The sequence below is a fragment of the Schistocerca nitens genome, chromosome 7 (genome assembly GCF_023898315.1).
Source record: "Schistocerca nitens isolate TAMUIC-IGC-003100 chromosome 7, iqSchNite1.1, whole genome shotgun sequence".
Lineage (NCBI taxonomy): Eukaryota > Metazoa > Arthropoda > Insecta > Orthoptera > Acrididae > Schistocerca > Schistocerca nitens.
Window position 1 is genome coordinate 325,365,338 of NC_064620.1, and position 23,600 is coordinate 325,388,937.

A 23,600-nucleotide genomic window follows, 5' to 3' on the forward strand; every position below is an offset into this window, starting at 1 on the left:
TCAAACATTACCTGAGTAATATATTCATCAGGAACATTTCAGCTCTTCTAAAGCTGACCAAATCAACTAACAGTTGGTGATGTGACTGTGAACGGGAAATGTGAAAGAACAACCACAGCTAAGCCAAGATCAGGTAGACCTCATGTACTGTTAAACAAAAATCATTGAACACTGCCAAGGGTGGCTGTAAAAATGAAATGAAATCAGCAGAAGGAATCACTTGTGAATTCAAAAGTGCTACCAGCAGACTACGTAGCACAGTGACTGAGTAGGGAGTTGAAAAGAATAGTTTTGGGTTTGGCTAATGCTCTTGAGAACTTTACCAGCTGGCGTATGAAGTGTCGACAGTGAAGAGTGGAGGAGATGGTTTTGTGGCATGAGAGCTGTTTTTTTGCGGTCTTGGAATGATCACGTTATTGCACTTAGGAAAATGGTAAATGCAGAAGGATGAGAACAAATTTTACAGCATTATGTACTGTGTAAGGTAGAGGAACAGTTCAGAGATGATTACTGTTTGTATCAACATGGCATTGTACCCTCTCCTGTTAGGCAAAGGTTTATAGGCAATATCACTCCTGAAACAGACTGGTCTGCCCAGGGTCCAAACTTGAAACCAGTGGAACTCCTTTGGGATGAGTTAGAATGTCAATTTGTCTCCAGACCCCAGCATCCAAAATCACTATCTTCTCTGTATATGGCCCTTGGTGAAGAATGGACTGCCACTCTGCCAAAGGCACCTCATTGAAAGTGACCCCAGCAAGTTCAAGCCATGATCAAGATGAAAGGTAGACACAACCCGCTCCTGCTTGTACACTCCTGGAGTATACAGTGTTCAAATAACTATTGGAATGCAGCTGGTGACATCGTTGACAACTGCCGAGAACACACCCAGCCATTTTCAAGGCATAACTGCAGCAAGTAAACACTGTGCAAGGGAATGTAAAGCCTGGGTTTGCAGAGAAACTATCTCTCTCTCTCTCTCTCTCTCTCTCTCTCTCTCTCTCTCTCTCTCTCACACACACACACACACACACACACACACACACACACACTTACTCTGTAAACACTAGCACCATCACACAAACCACAGATGACTGACTGTCATGTGACTTCCACCCACTTTTTATTTGATGACCAGTAGTACAAGCAGATAGAGAGAGTTTCAATTTCCAGAATGTCCACAGAAAATGTGTTATAAATAAATAAAAGCAAAATACTTCTGGAAAAACTATTCTTTTAATTGCAGTAAGCTAAAAATGGAAAAACAAAAAAATTGATAATAACAGCTGTCACTGCAGATAGATGTGCAAACAAGCAGTATATAATCAGCATGACTAAATAGTCAATGTAATATGAAGGTGTGCTGAAAAGTAACACTTCTGAATTTTTATTCTGTTCTCAGTATCAGTCCAATATCAGTTGAGGTATTACATGGCATGCATATTACTCAGTTGGCCTTCCTTCTGATGTAACTAGAGGACTCTGAGTTTTAATGTGTAACATGGCAGTGTGTAACATAACTATGTCAGTGCATGAAAAAACTGCATGCTGTAATCAAGTGTTTGGCTGTGGAAAATTTCATGCACACACAGAGAACGCTTTCATTCAGCATGACAATGCCAGAGCACACGTGAGGGCTGTGAAACCTGCCACAATCTGGTGCTTTGACAATATTATGAAAAGGATAGATTGCTACTCACTATATAGTGGAAATGCAGAGTCACAGACAGGCATAACAAAAAGGTTTTTAAAGTATTTTTATTGTACCTGTCTGTGACTCAACATCTATATTATATGGTGAGTAGCAATCTGTCCCTTTCATAATATTGTCATTATTTCATCCTGGATTTTCCATTGTTTAATCTGATGCCTTGCGTTCACTGTCATCAGTCATCCCGCATACAGTCCCAACTTGGCTCCATCCGATTTTCATTTGTTTCCTAAACTTAAAGAACACCTTTGAGGACTTCACTTTGATAGTGATGAAGCAGTGCAAGCATAGGTAAGGTTATGGCTCTGTCAACAAAGTCAGGCATTCTCCAGTGATGGTATCAACAAATTGGTCTTTTGTTGGGAGAAACGTGTTCATCGACAGGCTGACAATGTTGAGAAATAATGTTGACATGTTAGAATAAAGATGTAGAATGTTAATAAAGTTTGTTTTATTGAAAAATCTTCAAAAGTTTCCAGTTAAAAAATTCAGAGGCATTACTTTTGAGCACACACTCATATGTGGAAGCATTTCTGTTAGGTTTATCTGTGACTTACTACATCATTCTTCCCTAGACACATAAATTTCCATGTGAAGAGTACAGCCTGCCGTAGTACCAGTATATATGTGTTTCATCTAAACCTTTCTTCCTGTGTAAAAGGAATGTTTGCATTCACAAAAGCAAAGAAAATACTTGTGTAATATGTACACTATTTTCATTTATACCTGAAAATGATTGGGAGAAAAGGTCCAGATTGAAAGAATATGCAAAGATCATTTCAAGCATCTTCTTAAAATGATAAATTTTATTGTATAGAAGTCTGTGATACACAGTGAATAGGAAATGGTGATAACTGCAATATCTGGAACTTTTAGAAGAATTATTTAAGTGTTTTTACATTCTAAAAAAATACATAATATAAAATCTATTTCATAAGATAATAAACATGCCAATTAGGCTTCACTCTCATTATACCTCTATAGGATAAATGTGCCAGCTATCTGACTTACAAGTACGTCAACATGTAAAATAAATATGAAATTGCTTCAAATAGTTTGAACCTCTTTCTCAGCATCTTAAGCAGTGAAAACATGGAGTTTTCAAAGATAAACAGGAATATGTTGTAAAGACTGTCATTCTTCTGGATAGATTTAATTAAGGAATGACTTCACAAAAAAGATGCACACAAATAAATAAATAAACAAAGTACACACAATTTATCACACGTAACACATAATTGTCTATTGTATGGTCCCAAATATAATTTATACAAAGTTTATGTATCATTATTCACATATAGTACCATACAAAACTGCAAATTCAGTTTATCACATTATGCAGAGTATTTGTAGTTCCAAGCTTTGGAAGTTCACTTTTAAAATTTCAACACAAAGTTGTTATTGCTTATGACAAGTAAACATTCACTGGTTTTAAATGAAGACACCATAAAGTGGCTTTATCACTGCTAAATATACTCTCTCAATAAACTAAGAAAGAAATGAAACAAAGTTTTAGAGCTGAAAATTTTAGATATACAGTTTACAATTTGGATTGCTTTTTAGATACAAATTCTTTGTACTATTAGCTTAAAATTACAAGATGTAAATATTTAAGTGTCAATGTGCATAGCAACTTTTTCTGATGAAACAGTTTCTTGTACTATTTTTTGTGAGACTTGAATTTTTTTAACTCAAAGTGATATATATTCTCATACAAAATAGCTAAAGTTAAAAAAAGACCTGCCAGGTAATGATTTTTTGTGTAGTTCCTGAATAATTTACAAAGCTACTTTTTGCAATTTGATGTTATTATTATTTATACTAATGCAAGCAACAGTGATGTAAATTAAATGACTGACAAAAATGTGAAGCATATCAAAGTAATTACTGAAAGAAAGATCAGCTTGCTGACAGATGACAGAAACTAAATTTTTTTGTTTTTGTGATGGCTTACTACTATCACTAAGTTCAACACTGCATTTTTTCAGGCCTTAAATTTTATTTATTTCATTAATTGTTATTATCGTGCTAATTTTCATAGGCCTCTCTTCTCAGGGAAAAGAAAAGTCCTTAACAAAAATTCAGATCAGTTATTGTTTTCAGTATTGTGAATGAGCTTCTCTTTTGTGCGATCCTGTCTCAACATAACTGTCAATATTGAGACATGTATATCACAAAAGGAAGTATTTCTTTTAAATTAACTTTTTGTTATCATAAATGTATTACAATGCCAAAAATTAAAACATTTAAAGTCACTCCACGAAAGTTTAAGTAGAACTAGAAATGTATTAAGTTTGTTTAATTGAAATTGAATACTACCCAGTCAGCACAAAAATAGTGAATTCCAATGGAATTAAAAAGTAAAAATTTTCCCTATTGTTCTTATGCAGTACTTTGTCTTGCCACTGAGTTCTATCTGTACTGCACTTAAAAGACAGTTCTATGTCAGATGCAGATTCTGTATCACAGTTTTGAATTTACTCAAGATCTTTAAATTTATGTGGGAAATATTTCTATTCATAAGATCATGGACGAGATTATTGAGAAATTCAGTTCTTTAGATATTTAAACAGTATTTACTGTAGATATTTAACTTCATTAACCACTGGTAAGTTAGATAAGCAAGTACTTGATATTACTGTGATGTGTATTTCATGTCATGAAACAAATACAGTCAGTAGCATAAGTAATGTAAAACTATTTACAGTATGCTGTAGAATCAGCAGTACTAGTTCATTTTCATTCACTAAAATGAGATTTAATTACAAAAGCAGTACGTCATGTGACAATAAAAAAGTTGTCCAAGTCCATATAAAGTACCTCATACATTTACGTGTATGCATAAAATGACATTTTTATGCAGATTCACCTTGCAGCAGAAAGCCATACTTCTAAGCAAGACTTCATATTACGCAGCACTGTCATGTATGAGAAGGCAGATTAACGGTACCACCAGCTTCAGATCACAGCCACTTTTCTTCAGCGCTTCATATGAAGCTTCCAGCGAAATACCCAGTATGTTACAAATCTTATAAGGATAAAGAACCCAACAAGTGCCACTGCATCAATCCAGTACACAGCTTCCCCCATGTCGAGCTCTTCCAGATATTTCTTGGGATTTTTGAAATGGCAATACATCTCCGAACATTTCAGTTTTGGGCGCCCATGACCGTACAGTGCAACCATAGTTCCTTCAAAGCCATATCGAACATAACTTATGTATGGAACCCATTGTAAATATTTTGGAAGTGCACTAAATGTCACAAAGAAGCCTGAAAATAATATTATTGGCACAGAAGATGCTGGGCCAAAGAATATGCCATTCTGAAACAGAAAAAGAATAAATATAGATACAACTGATTAAAAACCTTTACACTTTACATTAGGTAAATTCATTTATTTTTGATAAGAACTCAAAATTTCAAATTATAGTAATTCTGGAAAAAAAAATCTTCCACAATACCTCTATGCTCATGGAGGCTCCCACAAGCAGACCCAGACTCTGTGCCACTAATGATGTAAGTACACACATGCTCAGCACCATAAAAAACCTCTTTGTTTCATGCGGCTGTGATGTCATGAAGTAAACTATCGTAACATACACAACAGAACACAAAGACTGGAAAAAGAGAAATAATATAGCATTAGCCTTACAGTTAATAACAAACTTAAAAAACTATTTCAATAGAAATCACTAACCTACTGAGCTCAATAAAAAAAAAATTATTCTGTATCTGTACCACCAATTATCATGTCAGTTTCCTCCACTTGCTCACTGTACCTCTGGCTCACTTTTGTGAGGTTTTTATGTTTCACTCTTTTCCTCTTCTTGTCTACATTTTCATATTTGTTCATTGGGTTTGTTTCTGTTTACCCATCAGGGCTATCTTTGTGACTCTGGTTTTATCAGTGCCAGTATAAAACTGTTTGATCAACTTCAGTAATTTGATAAGCTGCCAGCACAGTGAAGTCAGCCAGGACAATGTAACCAAACAGGTGTATGTCTGTGTATGTGTACTCTACAGCTCTGAAGTAGTATTTGTGCAAAAGCTAGCTAAGTTCTTATTCTTGTTTGCGGACCTATTGACTTTGTGGAATTGTATCACAGGGTTGCAAACTATAGGGTCTCCTTAAATGGGTCAGGTGTACACATGAGAAGCAGGGAACTGTCTGTGTGTGTCCACACAAGGGTTTTCTGCATTAGATAACTCTCCACCCAGTGTAGATAATAAAAGATGTACCAGATCTTGAAGTTCATTATAAGATCCAGAGAAATGTCCCTTGTGCTAAGAGTATTAAAATCCTAGAGATTAACTGCTCAAGCATTCCTAAAAAAAGTGTCATAGTTTGAAGCACTCCTAAAGAGCAGTGCAGCTCACATAATACTAGGCACAGAAAGCTGATTAAAACCTGAAACTGATGGCAGTGAGGTTTTTGAGGAAAATTTAAGTGTATACAGAAAGGATAGGCAAATGGGAAATGGAGGTGGAATATTTGTTGCACCAGACAAAACCGCAAATCCATTAAGAAAGAAATTGAAACAGCTTGAAAGACTATCTGAACAAGACACAGCATCAAGGGTGAACGCAACTTATAATCAGTTCTTTCTACTGATATCCAAACTGGCCTCTAGATGTAACAAAGAAATCTAGAGAAAACATAATTTCACAAGGATATAGGTTTCCTAATCATACTGTCATCATTGAATCAGATTTTACTCATCCAACAGTCAGTTAGTAAAATTACAGCTTTATAAGTGGTGGGCATGACAAACATCCTACAACACATTAATAAATTCCTTCTTTAAGAACTGTCAAGTACAGATTGTTTGGAGGCTCACACGTGGTGGAAATATATTGGATTTGACAGCAGCTAACAGACCTGACCTCTTTGAGCATATCAACATTGAAACTGATATCAAAGACCATAAGGCTATTGTAGCAACAATGATTACCAAAGTACAAAGGGCAACCAAAACTTTAAGCTCTGAAGAGGAACATATAGAAGAACTTTGGTTGACATTTGGAAAAACAACAGACCATGCAAGTGACCATGCATTTGATAGAAACGTACTGCATAGACCAGCACATGATGGGAAGAACCCTCCATGGTATGCAGTCACTATAAAGAAAGTTCTATAGAAACAGAGGTTACAGTGTAAAAGATGTAAAACAATGCAGACAGCTATAGATAAGGAGTTACTGAATTAAATGTGTGTAAGGGGGCAATTCATGAAGCCTTCAATGACTATCATAGCAGAATATCATTGAAGGATCTCTCATAAAATTCTAAGAAATTCCAGTCATATACAAAGGCTGTTAGTGGCAACAAAGTTAGTTTCCAGACACTCATTGCAAAAACACAAATACTGAACTCCATTTCCAAATGTTTGTTCACAAAGAAAGTTTCAGCAGTGTTGCGTTATTTCATTTTCACACCACTGCAAAGATGGGTGATACCGATAGAATGTCGGTGGTGTTGATAAACAGCTGCAGTCAGAAACATTAAACAAAACTCCAGGGCTCAACAAAATCTCTGTCAGATTCTATGTCAAATTTGCAGCTGAGTTAGACCCTATTTTAAGCATAATCTACCAAAGAACCATTGAATAAAAAACCATGTCCAGTGTTCAATGGAAACCACTGGTCAAACCATCTACAAGAAGACTAGCAGAAGTACACCATGAAACTAATGTCTGAAATCCTTGGCATCCATTTGTTGTATTATCAGAATATACTCTGAATGCAAATGAAATTATATATCTTGAACAGAATGATCTTTTCTTTGACAACCAGCATGGATTCCAAAAACATCAATCATGTGTAACTCCCAATTTTCTCACAAGACATCCTGAAGAGCATGGATCAAGACAATCAGGTGTGGCCCAGGGAAGTGTGTTGGGATTTATATTGTATATTAATGAATTTTCAGACAATATTAACTGTAAGTTCAGAATTTTCACTCATGGTGTAATTATCTACACTGAGGTGACAAAAGTTACAAGATATCTCCTAATATCATGTTGGACCTCATTTTGCTCAGTGTAGTGTGGCAACTCAACATGGCATGGATCCAACAAGTCATAGGAAGTCCCCTGCAGAAATATTGAGCCATGCTGACCATAGAGCTATTAATAATTGCAAAAGTGTTTCTGGTGCAGGATTTTGCACATGAACTGACATCTTGATTATATCCTATAAATGTTTGGTGGAATTCATGTTGGGCAATCGGGGTGGCCAAATCGTTTGCTTGAACTGTACAGAATGTTCTTCTAACCAGTTAAGAAAGATTGTGTTCCAGTGACATGGTATGTTGTCATCCACAAAACTTCCATCGCAAATGGGTGCAAATGGTCTTCAAGTTGCTGAAAACAACCATTTCCACTCAATGATCAGTTTTGTTAGACCAGAGGACCCAGTCCATTCCATGTAATCACAGCCCACAGCATTTTGGAACAATCACCAGCTTCCATTATTGTTTGGGAACAAGAAGTCCATGTTTGGCTGCAGAATGTCTCAAAGTACCTGCACATAACCATTTACAGTCAATGGTCAGTTCATTTTGACCAAAGACTCAGTCCATTCTATGTAACACAGCCCACAGCATTATGAAACCACTATCAGCTTGCACAGTGCCTTGTTGACAACTTGAGACCATGGCTTTGTGGGGTCTGTGCCACGCTTGAACCCTACTGTCAGCTGTTACCAACTGAAATTGGGACTCATCTGACCAGACTATGGTTTTCCAGTCATCTAGGATCCGACTGATATGGTCATGAGCCCAGGAGAGGCACTGCAGCCAATGTCATGCTGTTAGCAAAAGCACTCATGTAGAATGTCTGCTTCCATAGCCCATTAATCACAAATTGCACTGCACTGTCCTAATGGATATATTTGTCATACATTCCACATTGACTCCCGCTGTTATTTCACGCATTGTTTCTTGTCTGTTAGCACTGACAGCTCTACACAAATGTCGCTGCTCCTGGTGGTTACATGAAGCCATCAGCCACTTTGTTGTCTCTGCTGATAGGTAGTGCTTGAAATTTGCTGTTTTTGGCACAGTATTGACACTATGGATCATAGAACATTGATTTTTCTAATGATTTCTGAAATGGACTGTCCCACGTGTCTAGCTCCAACTGCCATTCCATATTCAGACTCTGTTAATTCGCACTATGCAACCATCATCACAGTGGAAACCTTTTCATGTGGATCACCTGAGTACAAATGACAGCTCCACCACTGCACTGCCCTTTTACACCTTGTATATGTGGTACTACTGCCACATGCATATGTGCATATCACTGTCCTGTGACTTTTGTCGCTTTAGTGTGTAATGAAGTACTGTCTGAAAACAGCTGCACAAATATTCAGTTGGATCTTGATAAGATTTCAAAGTGATGCAAAGATTAGCAGCTGGCTTTAAATGTTCAGAAATATAAAACTATGTGCTTCACAAATTGAAAAAAATGTGGTATCATATGACTACAATATCAATAAGCTTGGTGTAGAAATTTGTAGGGATATGAAATTGAACAATCACATAGGCTCAGTTGTAGCTAAAGCAGTTGGCAGACTGCAGTTCATTGATAGAATACTAAGGAAATGCACGCAGTCTACAAAGATGATTGCTTACAAAACACTTGGGTGACCCATCCTAGAATATTGTTCAAGTGTGTGGGACCCATACCACGTTGTACTAATGCAGGATGTTGAACTTATACAGAGAAGAGCAGCACAAATGGTCACAGGTTGGTTTGACCCGTGTGATAGTGTCACAGAGATGCTGAAGAAACCAAAATGGCAGACACCTGAAGGCAGCTACAAACCATCCTGACTAAGTCTACTTAGAAATTTTCAAGAAGTTGCATTTCAAATGATGAGTCTAGGAGTATACAACACTCCTTATGTATTGATCTCATATGAATCATGTGCACAATATTTGATTAATTACAATGCATGTTTAAACAATCATTCATTCCACACTGCATATATGAATGGAATGGGAGAAATCTTAATAAATGCTTTAGTGGGAAGTCCCCTCTGCCATGCACTTTGTAGTGGTTTGCAGAGTATGTGTGTAGATGCAGATGTAGATTTTATTTTGAAATCTTGCTCCTGAGTTATCCTCAGTTCCTTTTATTTGACTACCCTGATCTAGGGCCCTGAATGACCTGTCAATGCTTCATCTCTATGTATCATAACTCTGTCCCTTTCCTCTTATGATGTCACTTCAGCTGATAACGAAAGAATGCTATGGCAGTTCACTGTTGCTTTCTGATACTACAGACACTCCTCTGTTTCATTGAAGACTCTCACTTATGTACAGCAGCTTGTGCATTTTCGTACTACACCAGTTAAAAATAAACTTTAAAGTCTGAAACTAACTGTGGTACAATAAAAGATATGCATCTGAATTGGTATTTTACATAATATTTGTACAGTGATTAGATTAATGAAAAATTATATTATGATCCACTGTTAACATGTTGTAAACTTCACTTACAGCACATGTTGCACTTGATGTACAAAATGTTATCTTCAACAGTCACAGCAGACTCAATATTGAGCTCACATTTCGAAAGGACAGTTTGACTATGGATGAAACAAAACAGCTCATCCTTACAGCTGCAACTTAGATACTTTTTGCTACTATTTTTCTAGCCATTGTATATGAAATGATTCCCATACATTTAGTTTAATTGCATGTTAAGAAGGGAAACAGTGAGGAAAGGATGAAAATAAAGTATCATAACTGCACTGATCAAAGAGATGGAACACAGACACACAAATGTGGCTATTGTAGTCTTACCACATGTTGGATGAAATGTAGGTAAATAGCTGAAAAATGCTTTCATGAGTAAATAATTTTCACCATATTTCATTCAAGCCTATGGCAACTGTTTCAGACTTCTGCCTGCATGCAGATATATTGAGAAAATAAGCTGATGTTCTTGTATGGAATGATGTGGGTCCGCAGTGGTTGGATGTTACATATATACTTAAGTTATGTTTTAAGTTGTTCTCTCACAGGTAATATAAACATTCTGTTTCTATTTAATACAGTTCATGGAAATGTTTATAAGTGTTTGCACATATGGTCTAGTAGACTGTTTGTATGTCACATCTGTTGTGACATACAGAGAACTAAAAACTAGCACACTGGACTCACATTCGGGAGGACAACGGTTCAATCCTGCATCCGGCCATCCTGAATTAGGTTTTCTGTGATTTCCCTAAATCGCTCCAGGCAAATGCCACGATGGTTCCTTTGAAAGGGCACGGCCGACTCCCTTCCCAATCCTTCCCTAATCCGATGAGACTGGTGACCTCACTGTTTGGTCTCTTCCCCCAAACAACCCAACCAACTAAAAACTCTACAGCTCATAATGGACAATGTTTTCTCTTGAGGAGTGGATAGTGGCTTGAAGAAAGGTTACAGGATAAATATCAACAAAAGCAAAACAATGGTAACATAATGTATGACCATTAAATCAGGTAGTTCTGAGGGAATTGATGAAGAAATGAGACACTAAAACTATTAGACAAGTTTTGATATTTTGATAGCAAAATAAATGATGATGGTCAAAGTAGACAGGATACAAATAGAGACTGGTAATAGCAAGAAATGCATTCTGAAATTTGTAACATCAAATATAAATTTAAATATTATGAAATCTTAAATGAAGGTATTTTTTATGTAGTGTAGCCTTGTACAGATGTGAAACATTGATAATAAATGGTTCAGACGAGAAGACAACAGAAACTTTTTAAATGTAGTGCCACAGAATAATGCTGAAGATTAGACAGGTGGAACGAATAAGTAATGAAGAGGTAGTGAATTAAATAAGAGAAAAAATCAATTTATGCACAACTTGAGTAGAAGAAGATACTGGCTGATAGGAAACATCCTGAAGCCTCAAGGAATCATCAATATGGTAATGGAGGGAAGTGCAGAAGATAAAAATTGCAGAGGAAGGCCAAAGCTTGAACACAGTATGCAAGTTCAAATGTATGTAGTTTCCAGTTATTATGTACAGATGAGGAGATTTTTACAGAGCAGAACAGCTTGGAGAGCTGCACCAAATGAGTCTGCAGACTGAAGACCACAACGACAACAGATTGCGTACAAAGGAGAGGCAGCTCAGATGGACATAAAATGATATAATCAATTTACATGTGGTAGACATGGAACATTACAGAAACTTTTAGTAGATAGACATAGATTATGTAGAAGACCAATATGGGAACAATGTACAGAATAGCTATCACAGGTGTTAATGGAAGTGAATGGTAGGGAAGGTATGAGTGGTGACAAACTGATCAAAGAGCTCATAAAAGTATGGTAATTTGAAATTGTCTTAACTTATAATTATATCTGTTACCTGCAATGGGAGATCAGCCATGGTTTTTGCAAAATAAAATGACTTCAGTGAATACCAGTAATTCAAATGCTCCTTCACAAAGACTCCCATTTCAACAGGAACTAGAAAAAAATAATAATTGAGGAATTTAGTACATTCATTAGTATGTGAATACTGAAAATGTATTTAAAAAATTAAGAAAGAAACTGTTTCTTACATGTTAGAATAGTTGGCATCATTGCATTAAAAGTAAGGAAAAGAACAGATGCAAATATGCACCCTGCATTGCTAATAACTTTTGAAGCTTCATTTCCAATGCCAAAATAAATCATTCCTATAAGAATTCCAAGGCCAGCATGTGACAGTAACCTCATTAATGTGAGTGTCTGGAACAAAAGAAGTTTTGTTAGTCTCTGCAGACAGTTTCAATTTTTAATATGAACTGATTAATTCAGAAAAAATCCAGAACTGTCTTGAAAGCAAGAATCTGTGTGTTGCTATTATTACATTATTTTAGTACCTTATCTCTGAAAGTTGATAGGAACGTTCTTTTCAGCAGTATATAAAACTGCAGATATCCAGATGTTGGGAAGCCTGGACTGTGACCTATTGGGAAACTTTCATCTGAGTCCAATAATGATGTCGTCACAGTTACGCTAGTTGTCCCTGGCTTTACTACTCCATTTGCATGGACACCTGGAAGATAGTAGGCAAGTTAAAATAATGGTACTATATTATTTAAAATATGTTTATTACAACACTAAACAAAGGGATTCAGTTTATTCATGTTTACCATTTATAAGATCTGTCTTTAAAAACCTTTTAGCCAAGGACTGAATGCTTCTACAGTGAGGTACACTTGTTGTTACTACTTTTCTCAGATATCTTCTTTAATATAACTTTTAATTGGTTATATGGAGCAAAATACTTTTTTGATTTTACAGTAAAACTTCTGAGGAAAGTATTCTTCAAGAAAAGATAAGTTACAAGAATGAGGTGTTTAGTGCGGTACTGATGACTGTTCAGTTAACAGTTACTTTTCAGAAATTACAAAGTGGTTCAGCTGCAAAGAAGATAAAGTAGTTTGAAAAACCAAAAGATCATATTAACCTTTTTCTTTCTGAATGGTAGAAAACAAGGCACCTCACCACCAATCTGTAGGAGATACAGACAGGTGAAACATCAGAAACTGCAAAAGTAACTTCCATGGCTAGACAAAAAGATTTTTAAATCATTGTCCTGTCTAATGGAAATCCAGTTTCCCAGCTGCACTCTGCAATCTGCTTTGCTTTGTTCTAGTCTATACTTTTTAGTAATTCTTCCTTCTCTCCTATTTCTTGTTTCTTTTTTGTTTTTCATTTTTCTGTCAGTCCAACTAGTTCTTGCAATTCTCCTCCAGAATAACATTTTCACAACTTTTAAGTGAGCTTTACTGTGCTTCACAAACATCCATGGTTCACATCTGTATGTCAGGGCACTTGATACAGAGGTCTTTTCAAATTGTATGCTTATTGGCTTCTTCAATAGAAGGCTCTTCATATTTTGACATGTACTTTGGCCAGTGCTATTCTTCTGCTTATTTCCTCAAGACATCTGTTATTGATTTGTTTTACTACCTCAAGTTGCCCACTGCCTATTCTAATGTCAGTTCAGTGTTACAGTTAGGTGAAAAAAATGACATTTCAGTAACATTACTGGTTGTGAGAGTGAGCTTTATCATGATAACATGACATGATAGCAATTGCAGTTTCATGTGCTCCTGACATGTTAAAACTAATAATAGGTGATGGATTTTTATCATCCACAGGCAAAACTGTAGCACTAGCACAGGCCTGAACACATCTAACTATGTCAGCTCATAATGGCCCTGTTTGTGAAGCATTACTCACAAAATGCAACCATCTAGGTTTGAGTCCCAGCCCTTCTTGCAGTTTCAGCAAGAATCATTACAGTGCAATTCCACTGCAGAATTAATATTTTAGTCTGGGATTTAAATTTTGTTTTTGGCAAAGATTTGAAATCATTTCACTTTCAGAATTGTGCTGTGACTGACAGTTTATAAAAAATTATTACCACTTTTTTAATTTGGCAGTTGTGAATATAAGCTGATAAAAATTATTTGCATTAGTCTATAGTCACAATTTTTATTTTGCCTCTCGGCAACCAGATACAGTACCAGATACCACCATCAGGCCACCCTTGGCATACAGCTGTCATGTTCGCTTCCCAAGTAGATGCTGGAAAGTAAGCATTGTGACTGTGTGCCAGGGGGTGGCTGATGATGGTACTTGGTACGAAAAGAGGTTGCCAGAAGGCAAAAAAATGATAAATAAATAAATAAAAATTTTTGAATGTGTTGTTGCTGTTTTAACTGGCAGTACACTGGGAACATATAATTCTCTCTCTTTTTAAAAAAAAAACTGCAGCTGTACGGCAAAGTGTATTTGTGGTGCTTTTGGTGACATACTGATATCAACTGAAAACAATAAGTAAAAACTGGTCACACAGTGATTGTCAGAATAGTACACAAACTCAAAGAAATGTATGTGAATAAGCTGTAATTATAAATATATCTTTTTATGAAAGCAATTACTTGATTTATGTTGTTGTTGTTGTGGTCTTCAGTCCTGAGACTGGTTTGATGCAGCTCTGCATGCTACTCTATCCTGTGTAAGCTTCTTCATCTCCCAGTACCTACTGCAACCTACATCCTTCTGAATCTGCTTAGTGTATTCATCTCTTGGTCTCCCTCTACCATTTTTACCCTCCACGCTGTCCTCCAATGCTAAATTTGTGATCCCTTGATGCCTCAAAACATGTCCTACCAACCGATCCCTTCTTCTAGTCAAGTTTTGCCACAAACTTCTCTTCTCCCCAATCCTATTTAATACCTCCTCATTAGTTACGTGATCTACCCACCTTATCTTCAGCATTCTTCTGTAGCACCACATTTCAAAAGCTTCTATTCTCTTCTTGTCCATACTAGTTATCATCCATGTTTCACTTCCATACAATGCTACACTCCATACAAATACTTTCAGAAATGATTTCCTGACACTTAAATCTATACTCGATGTTAACAAATTTCTCTTCTTCAGAAATGATTTCCTTGCCATTGCCAGTCTACATTTTATATCCTCTCTACTACGACCATCATCAGTTATTTTACTCCCTAAATAGCAAAACTCCTTTACTACTTTAAGTGTCTCATTTCCTAATCTAATTCCCTCAGCATCACCCGATTTAATTTGACTACATTCCATTATCCTCCTTTTGCTTTTGTTGATGTTCATCTTATATCCTCCTTCCAAGACACTGTCCATTCTGTTCAACTGCTCTTCCAAGTCCTTTGCTGTCTCTGACAGAATTACAATGTCATTGGCGAACCTCAGTTTTTACTTCTTCTCCATGAATTTTAATACCTACTCTGAATTTTTCTTTTGTTTCCTTTACTGCTTGCTCAATATACAGATTGAATAACATCGGGGAGAGGCTACAACCCTGTCTCACTCCCTTCCCAACCACTGCTTCCATTTCATGCCCCTCGACTCTTATAACTGCCATCTGGTTTCTGTACAAATTGTAAGTAGCCTTTCGCTCCCTGTATTTTACCCCTGCCACCTTTAGAATGTGAAAGAGAGTATTCCAGTCAACATTGTCAAAGCTTTCTCTAAGTCTACAAATGCTAGAAACGTAGGTTTGCCTTTTCTTAATCTTTCTTCTAAGATAAGTCGTAAGGTTAGTATTGCCTCACATGTTCCAACATTTCTACGAAATCCAAACTGATCTTCCCCGAGGTCCGCTTCTACCAGTTTTTCCATTCGTCTGTAAAGAATTCGCATTAGTATTTTGCAGCTGTGACTTATTAAACTAATAGTTCGGTAATTTTCACATCTGTCAACACCTGCTTTCTTTGGGATTGGAATTATTATATTCCTCTTGAAGTCTGAGGGTATTTCACCTGTCTCATACATCTTGCTCACCAGATGGTAGAGTTTTGTCAGGACTGGCTCTCCCAAGGCCGTCAGTAGTTCCAATGGAATGTTGTCTACTCCCGGGGCCTTGTTTTGACTCAGGTCTTTCAGTGCTCTGTCAAACTGTTCACGCAGTATTGTATCTCCCATTTCATCTTCATCTACATCCTCTTCCATTTCCATAATATTGTCCTCAAGTACATCGCCCTTGTATAAACCCTCTATATACTCCTTCCACCTTTCTGCCTTCCCTTCTTTGCTTAGAACTGGGTTGCCATCTGAGCTCTTGATATTCATACAAGTGGTTCTCTTCTCTCCAAAGATCTCTTTAATTTTCCTGTAGGCAGTATCTATCTTACCCCTAGTGAGACAAGCCTCTACATCCTTACATTTGTCCTCTAGCCATCCCTGCTTGGCCATTTTGCACTTCCTGTCGATCTCATTTTTGAGACGTTTGTATTCCTTTTTGCCTGCTTCATTTACTGCATTTTTATATTTTCTCCTTTCATCAATTAAATTCAATATTTCTTCTGTTACCCAAGGATTTCTATTAGCCCTCGTCTTTTTACCTATTTGATCATCTGCTGCTTTCACTACTTCATCCCTCAGAGCTACCCATTCTTCTTCTACTGTATTTCTTTCCCCCATTCCTGTCAATTGTTCCCTTATGCTCTCCCTGAAAGTCTGTACAACCTCTGGTTCTTTCAGTTTATCCAGGTCCCATCTCCTTAAATTCCCACACTTTTGCAGTTTCTTCAGTTTTAACCTACAGGTCATAACCAATAGAATGTGGTCAGAGTCCACATCTGCCCCTGGAAATGTCTTACAATTTAAAACCTGGTTCCTAAATCTCTGTCTTACCATTATATAATCTATCTGATACCTTTTAGTATCTCCAGGATTCTTCCGGGTATACAACCTTCTTTTATGATTCTTGAACCAAGTGTTAGCTATGATTAAGTTATGCTCTGTGCAAAATTCTATGAGGCGGCTTCCTCTTTCATTTCTTCCCCCCAATCCATATTCACCTACTATGTTTCCTTCTCTCCCTTTTCCTACTGACGAATTCCAGTCACCCATGACCATTAAATTTTCGTCTCCCTTCACTACCTGAATAATTTCTTTTATTCGTCATACATTTCATCAATTTCTTCATCATCTGCAGAGCTAGTTGGCATATAAACTTGTACTACTGTAGTAGGCATGGGCTTTGTGTCTATCTTGGCCATAATAATGCGTTCACTATGTTGTTTGTAGTAGCTAACCCGCACTCCTATTTTTTTATTCATTATTAAACCTACTCCTGCATTATCTCTATTTGATTTTGTATTTATAACCGTGTAATCACCTGACCAAAAGTCTTGTTCCTCCTGCCACCGAACTTCATTAATTCCCACCATATCTAACTTTAACCTATACATTTCCCTTTTTAAATTTTCTAACCTACCTGCCCGATTAAGGGATCTGACATTCCACGCTCTGATTCGTAGAACGCCAGTTTTCTTTCTCCTGATAACGACGTCCTCTTTAGTCCCCTCCCGGAGATCCAAATGGGGGACTATTTTACCTCCGGAATATTTTACCCAAGAGGATGCCATCATCATTTAATCATACAGTAAAGCTGCATGTCCTCGGGAAAAATTACGGCTGTAGTTTCCCCTTGCTTTCAGCCATTCGCAGTACCAGCACAGCAAGGCCGTTTTGGTTAATGTTACAAGGTCCCTAGTGAGATATGCCTCTACATCCTTACATTTGTCCTCTAGCCATCCCTTCTTAGCCATTTAGCACTTTCTGTCGATCTCATTTTTGAAACGTTTGTTTTCCTTTTTGCCTGCTTCATTTACTGCATTTTTATACTTTCTCCTTTCATCAATTAAATTCAGTATATCTTCTGTTACTCAAGGATTTTTACTAGCCCTCAGCTTTTTACCTACTTGATCCTCTGCTTCCTTCACTATTTCATCCCTCAAAGCTACCCATTTCTTCTTCTACTGTATTTCTTTCCCCATTCTTGTCAATTGTTCCCTAATGCTCTCCCTGAAACTCTCTGCAATCTCTGGTCCTATCAGTTTATCAGGTCCCATCTCCTTAAATTCTCACCTTTTTGCAGTTTTTTCATTTTTAATCTACAGTTCATGACCAGGTCAGAGTCCACATCCGCCCCTGGATATGCCTTACAATTTAAAACCTGGTTCTTAAATCTCTGTCTTACCATTATATAATCTATCTGAAACCTTCCATTGTCTCCAGGTCTCTTCTATGTATACAACCTTCTTTCATGATTCTTGAACCACGTGTTAGTTATGATTAAGTTATGCTCTGTGCAAAATAATTCCAGGCAGCTTCCTCTTTCATTTCTTACCCCCATTCCATATTCACTTACTACGTTTCCTTCTCTTCCTTTTCTATTATCGAATTCCAGTCACCCATGACTATTAAATTTTCGTCTCCCTTCACTATCTGAATAACTTCTTTTATCTCATCATACATTTTATCAATCTCTTCGACATCTCCGGAGTTAGTTGGCATATGAAGTTGTACTAGTGTGGTAGGTGTGGGCTTTGTGTCTATCTCGGCCACAATAATGCATTCACTATGCTGTTTGCAGTAGCTTACCCGCACTCCTATTTTTTTATTCATTATTAAACCTACTCCTGCATTACCCCTATTTGATTTTGTTTTTATAACCCTGTATTCACCCAACCAGAAGTCTTGTTCCTCCTGCCACCAAACTTCACTAATTCGCAGTAAATCTAACTTTAACCTATCCGTTTCCCTTTTTAAATTTTTTAACCTACCTGCCCGATTAAGAGATCTGACATTCCATGCTCCGATCTGTAGAATGCCAGTTTTTTTTTCTCCTGATAATGACATCGTCCTGAGTAGTCACCGCGGAGATCCGAATGGGGGACTATTTTACCTCCGGAATATTTTACCCAAGTGGACGCCATCACCAGTAAACCATACAGTATAGCTGCATGCCCTCGGAAAAAATTGTGGCTGTAGTTTCCCCTTGTTTCCAGCCGTTTGCTATACCAGCACAGCAAATCCGTTTTGGTTAGTGTTACAAGGCCAGATCAGTCAATCATCCAGACTGTTGCCCCTGCAACTACTGAAAAGGCTGCTGCCCCTCTTCAGGAACCACACGTTTGTCTGGCCTCTCAACAGATACCCCTCGGTTGTGGTTGCACCTACGGTACAGCCATCTGTATCGCTGAGGCACGCAAGCCTCCCCATCAACGGCAAGGTCCGTGGTTATTTATTGTGAAGTGAAAACAGAAAGCGGTGCCTTAATACCCAATGAACAGTAAAATTCTCCCTCATACCTTCTGAACTGTCTTTCACAATATCATTTGCAATGCAAGGTGCAGATCCATTTGCTGTCAGTTGTTGTTGATCAAGATTATTACACTTTCTATTATTTACAGCCAACACCAACTTATGTACACAGTCTCCATGTTCTCCACATGCCACTTCCATCACTGAAAATAACAAAATTCAATATATTAGTGGCACAATTTTTTCTTTGGTGCTGAATATAGATTTTGTCACAAGTGAAGGCCTGACAAAATTGCTATTTGTGATTAATATTGAATACACATGTATTTAGATACGATGAATACCACAAAGCTGAGAAAAAGATGGTTGCAATGTATAGTTTCTGAATGAAAACCTTGTTCAGAAACTTCAACAATCTCCACAGTTCAAGCACTAACAATACTTGCAAAGTAAATACAAGCACTTTTTGTTCCAAATATTAAATAAAACAAGTAATATTCATTTATTATACTACATTTATTTCCAAGTAAATGTAGAATATAGCAGCAATGAAAAATCAGACGTCAGCACTACATTCACACACTAGAATTGCTAATTGATTATTGAAATGAAGAATGTAGAAGTCAATGCTTTGTGCTATACAGAAACTACAATTATAGAAAAATAATGCAGCTGTATAGTTTTAAAATCAGTTTTGATGTCATCTGTAATCATTATATATGAGAATTTCTGGAACAGAGAACTACTTATTATAACAGAGTGCAGATATCTCTCTTTCTCTCTCTCTCATTACCTCCCTCTCCCTCCCCTCTCCCCTTTTCTCCTCCTTCCTCCTCCTTCCTCCTCTTTACCCATTTCTTCCTCTCTTCTCTTTTCACTCTCTCCTTTTCTCCCTCTCTCCTTTTCTTCCGGTCCCCTTTTCTCCCTCTTGCCTTTGTTCCCTCTCCCTCTCCTGCTCCCTTCTCCTCCCCCCTCTCTCTCTCCCTCCCTCTCCCTTCCCCTCCCCAGCTCCTCCCAAAGTCAATAAAAACAGTGTTTAAATAGAACAGGATCTGCACTTGTTGTACTTGGAGCCGAGCTGCTTCTAAATAACTGCAAAAATGTGATAATGCTAAATTATTTTGAGTAAGACTCCTAAATATTTCTTCAGCAACCAATCTGTGCTAAAATTATACTAGTCAAGAAGCAAGTAATATTAATTATTTGTGATATGAATTGAAAAGTGTCTTGAAGAAATCTGATCAAAGAACTGAATATATCAATAAATGCTTCTCAGTATATGTATTCCTTAATGAAATTTATTATATGTCATATGTATCTTTTTGAAACTAATACCTCTGTTCTCAGAATAAATACAAGAAATGTTATAAGCTTTATAAGATTTCAACTCATTTACTTTGGCCCAGATTGGTGTCCATTATTCAGGTACATAGATTTTTATTAGCTTGTCAGCAACCATAAGGCATTTAGCTACCAGTGCTAAGAAAGTAAATGTAAGAGGAGCCTAAAAAATTCATTGGTGGCCATTTCTTTCCACTCCAGTTATGGTTTATTTAGCAGAATCAGTTTATGTACTCAACTATTATCTGATGATGGCAACATGGTCGATTGCCGAAATATTGTGTCCTATGCACACTCATACCAGGCTGTTCACCCGAGATTTATTTCATCAATTATTATCTGTATCATATATCATATAACCTAGTTTGAGTACACTCTCAATGTTTTGGGGAGCCTCACAAATTGTTTTTGTTTTTGATAATACTTCACTACAACAGCCTTGGAACTGATTTATGCACTTTACTCTCTGTACATATAAATATTTATGATAAGCTTCTTAATTACGTGAAACTTAAAAAAAAAAAGAAAGGTTTGGCTATTCCACATGTTTGAGCCCCGTCCCGTTTAGAATCTGTTGAAGGAACAGCGAAAATGTGAAATGATTATTAAATGGACACCCTAGCTGCAAACAGGCGTTGATGTACTTCATTGGGGACATGTTCAAAATGTGTGCCCTGACCGGGACTCGAACCCGGGATCTCCTGCTTACATGGCAGACGCTCTATCCATCTGAGCCAACCGTGGGCACAGAGGATAGTGCGTCTGCAGGGACTTATCCCCTGCACGCTCCCCGTGAGATTCACATTCCCAACATGTCCACACCACTATATTCGTAGTGCGCCTAATAGAGATGCTTGCCCATCATACTCATTACTCGTGGCAGATTAATCTACCAAGTAAGCAGGAGATCCCGGGTTCGAGTCCCGGTCGGCGCACACATTTTCAACATGTCCCCAATGAAGTACATCAACGCCTGTTTGCAGCTAGGGTGTCCATTTAATTATCATTTCATTTCTAGCAAAGCTGCATGGTCATCCACGGTAACTGTTCTTTCGGGAACAGATACTACCGTCATATACAGCGAAAATGGTTCAATTATATGCACTAGAGAGCTACAGAAAAGAGGAGGAGGATGAGGGAGAAGTGGCTGGCTGTCAGGGAGAATAAGCAGAAAAGGGATCATTTTCTCAGAAGGGAGACAAAACAAATCCTGTGAACAGAGATGAGAATATATCTAACCAGGTTATTACAGCAAGCTGAGGAGGAGAGCTACAACAAGAATTCCAATGCATCAAAAACTGGAAACATGGATTTCAGAGCCCAACATATTTCATTACAGATAAGAATGGCAGCTTGATAAATGACAAGGAAAGAATCACAGAAAGATGGAGAGAATACTCCTCAGAAGTCTTGAATTGCCCAGATGCAGATGAAACGCTGCCTGCAAACACCACAGAGGAAAGGAAAGATGTAGAAGAGAGGGAAGAACCTGAAGAAGATGTGAAGATTTCAGTCATAAGACGAAGAAACAGTGAGGTCCCAGGGAAGGACAGAATAACATTTGAGTGAATTAAAGATGGAGGTGAAAGCTTGCACTTAAAAGTATATAAACTGACCCAGTTGATATGGAAGGATGAGACATTGCCATAAGAATGGAAATTGGCCATAATATGCTTGATATACAAGCGAAGCAAAATGGAATGTGGTAACTACAAAGGCATCAACTTGCTGAATGTCACCTAGAAGGTACTGTCTATCATTGTCATCAGAAAATTACAACAATTATAGAGGATAGCATACAGAAATACTAAGCTAGTTTTCAACCAAACTGATCAACAATAGGCCACATCTTCACTCTAAGACAATTGTTTGAAAGACAGTGAGAATATGATAAATATATACATAGTGTGTTCATTGATTTTCAACATGCATATGACAGCATCCACAGAAATAGCCTGTACAGTTCAACATGTGACTTTGGAATCCCCAAGGAGCTAGTGAGAATAGTGCAAACTTGTATGCATGGGACAAGGGCAGCAGTGTTTTTCAGAGGGGTCACTTCAGAAACTTTCGAGATTGAAACAGTCTCGCAAGGTACCTCTTTAAGTGTGAGGTTGCAAAAGGCTGATGATGTTTGTAGTATTCAACACCCAGCATATCATCTACCATGCAACCCCAATATTGGTATCCAGTGGTGAGCACAGCAAGAGGCTATGGAGCATAGTCAAACTACTTAGTCAATGAGTAACTCACAACAGTGCTGCAGTGCTAGTGGTATTGATACAGAGTAGAGCAGTGACAATGATAAGCTAAGCAAACATTGCATTATGTCCACAACAACAGTTGCTGAAGTTGACATTTCATCAGAAAGGAACCCAAGGAATTTCACAGATTGAGAAAGAAGTGGTTGATGAAACATTAGTGTTCCTGCAAAATAAATCAGTGGAATGTGTGGTGTCATATATACTTGACTGTGTGTACATGAGAAGTACATTGATGATGATATGTGTTTAGCAAGTGAAAGTGATATTGAAACAGACAGTTGTTGAGCCATGTAGTTCATCGTCCTTGCCAGACTGGAAGCCACAGACCCAATCTCCAGTGAAACATAGTAACGGGCAATAATTGCCCAAAGAACAGGTACTAACTATAATTATGTATGTGGAAGATCATCAACAGCATACTAAAAAATCAATTATGAACAGATTTTGAATAAGTCCACAGCAATATGACTCTGTAATCCATAAGAAAAACTTTGGATGTTTCCAAGGGTTCGACAAGGTGCACTTGTTACAAAAACCAGTCCAGTCCTTTGTCTTCACCCCTCCTCCTTCCCCTTCTGCTCTTCTGCCAGAAGGATCCCTTGGCTCTGAAAGCTTGTAAGGGTGAAACATATTTGTGTGTGTGTTCTCCTGTTGCTGCTTGGTGA

General features: G+C 37.4%; 1 protein-coding gene across 3 annotated transcripts in view; it reads right to left on the reverse strand.

Annotated features, from left to right (window-relative positions):
- Positions 1–2,528: 2,528 nt before the first annotated feature.
- Positions 2,529–23,600, reverse strand: part of LOC126194765 (ATP-binding cassette sub-family G member 4-like) — a 462,797-nt gene continuing 441,725 nt past the window's right edge. For all 3 annotated transcript variants that reach the window (XM_049933050.1, XM_049933051.1, XM_049933049.1), the window contains 6 exons: positions 19,378–19,533; positions 12,598–12,773; positions 12,295–12,463; positions 12,099–12,199; positions 5,175–5,330; positions 2,529–5,035 (listed from right to left, as the gene is read on the reverse strand). In XM_049933050.1, coding sequence (XP_049789007.1) covers positions 4,691–5,035; positions 5,175–5,330; positions 12,099–12,199; positions 12,295–12,463; positions 12,598–12,773; positions 19,378–19,533 — 1,103 coding nt within the window. In that variant the 3' untranslated portion in view covers positions 2,529–4,690. The remainder of the gene's footprint in view (positions 5,036–5,174; positions 5,331–12,098; positions 12,200–12,294; positions 12,464–12,597; positions 12,774–19,377; positions 19,534–23,600) is intronic.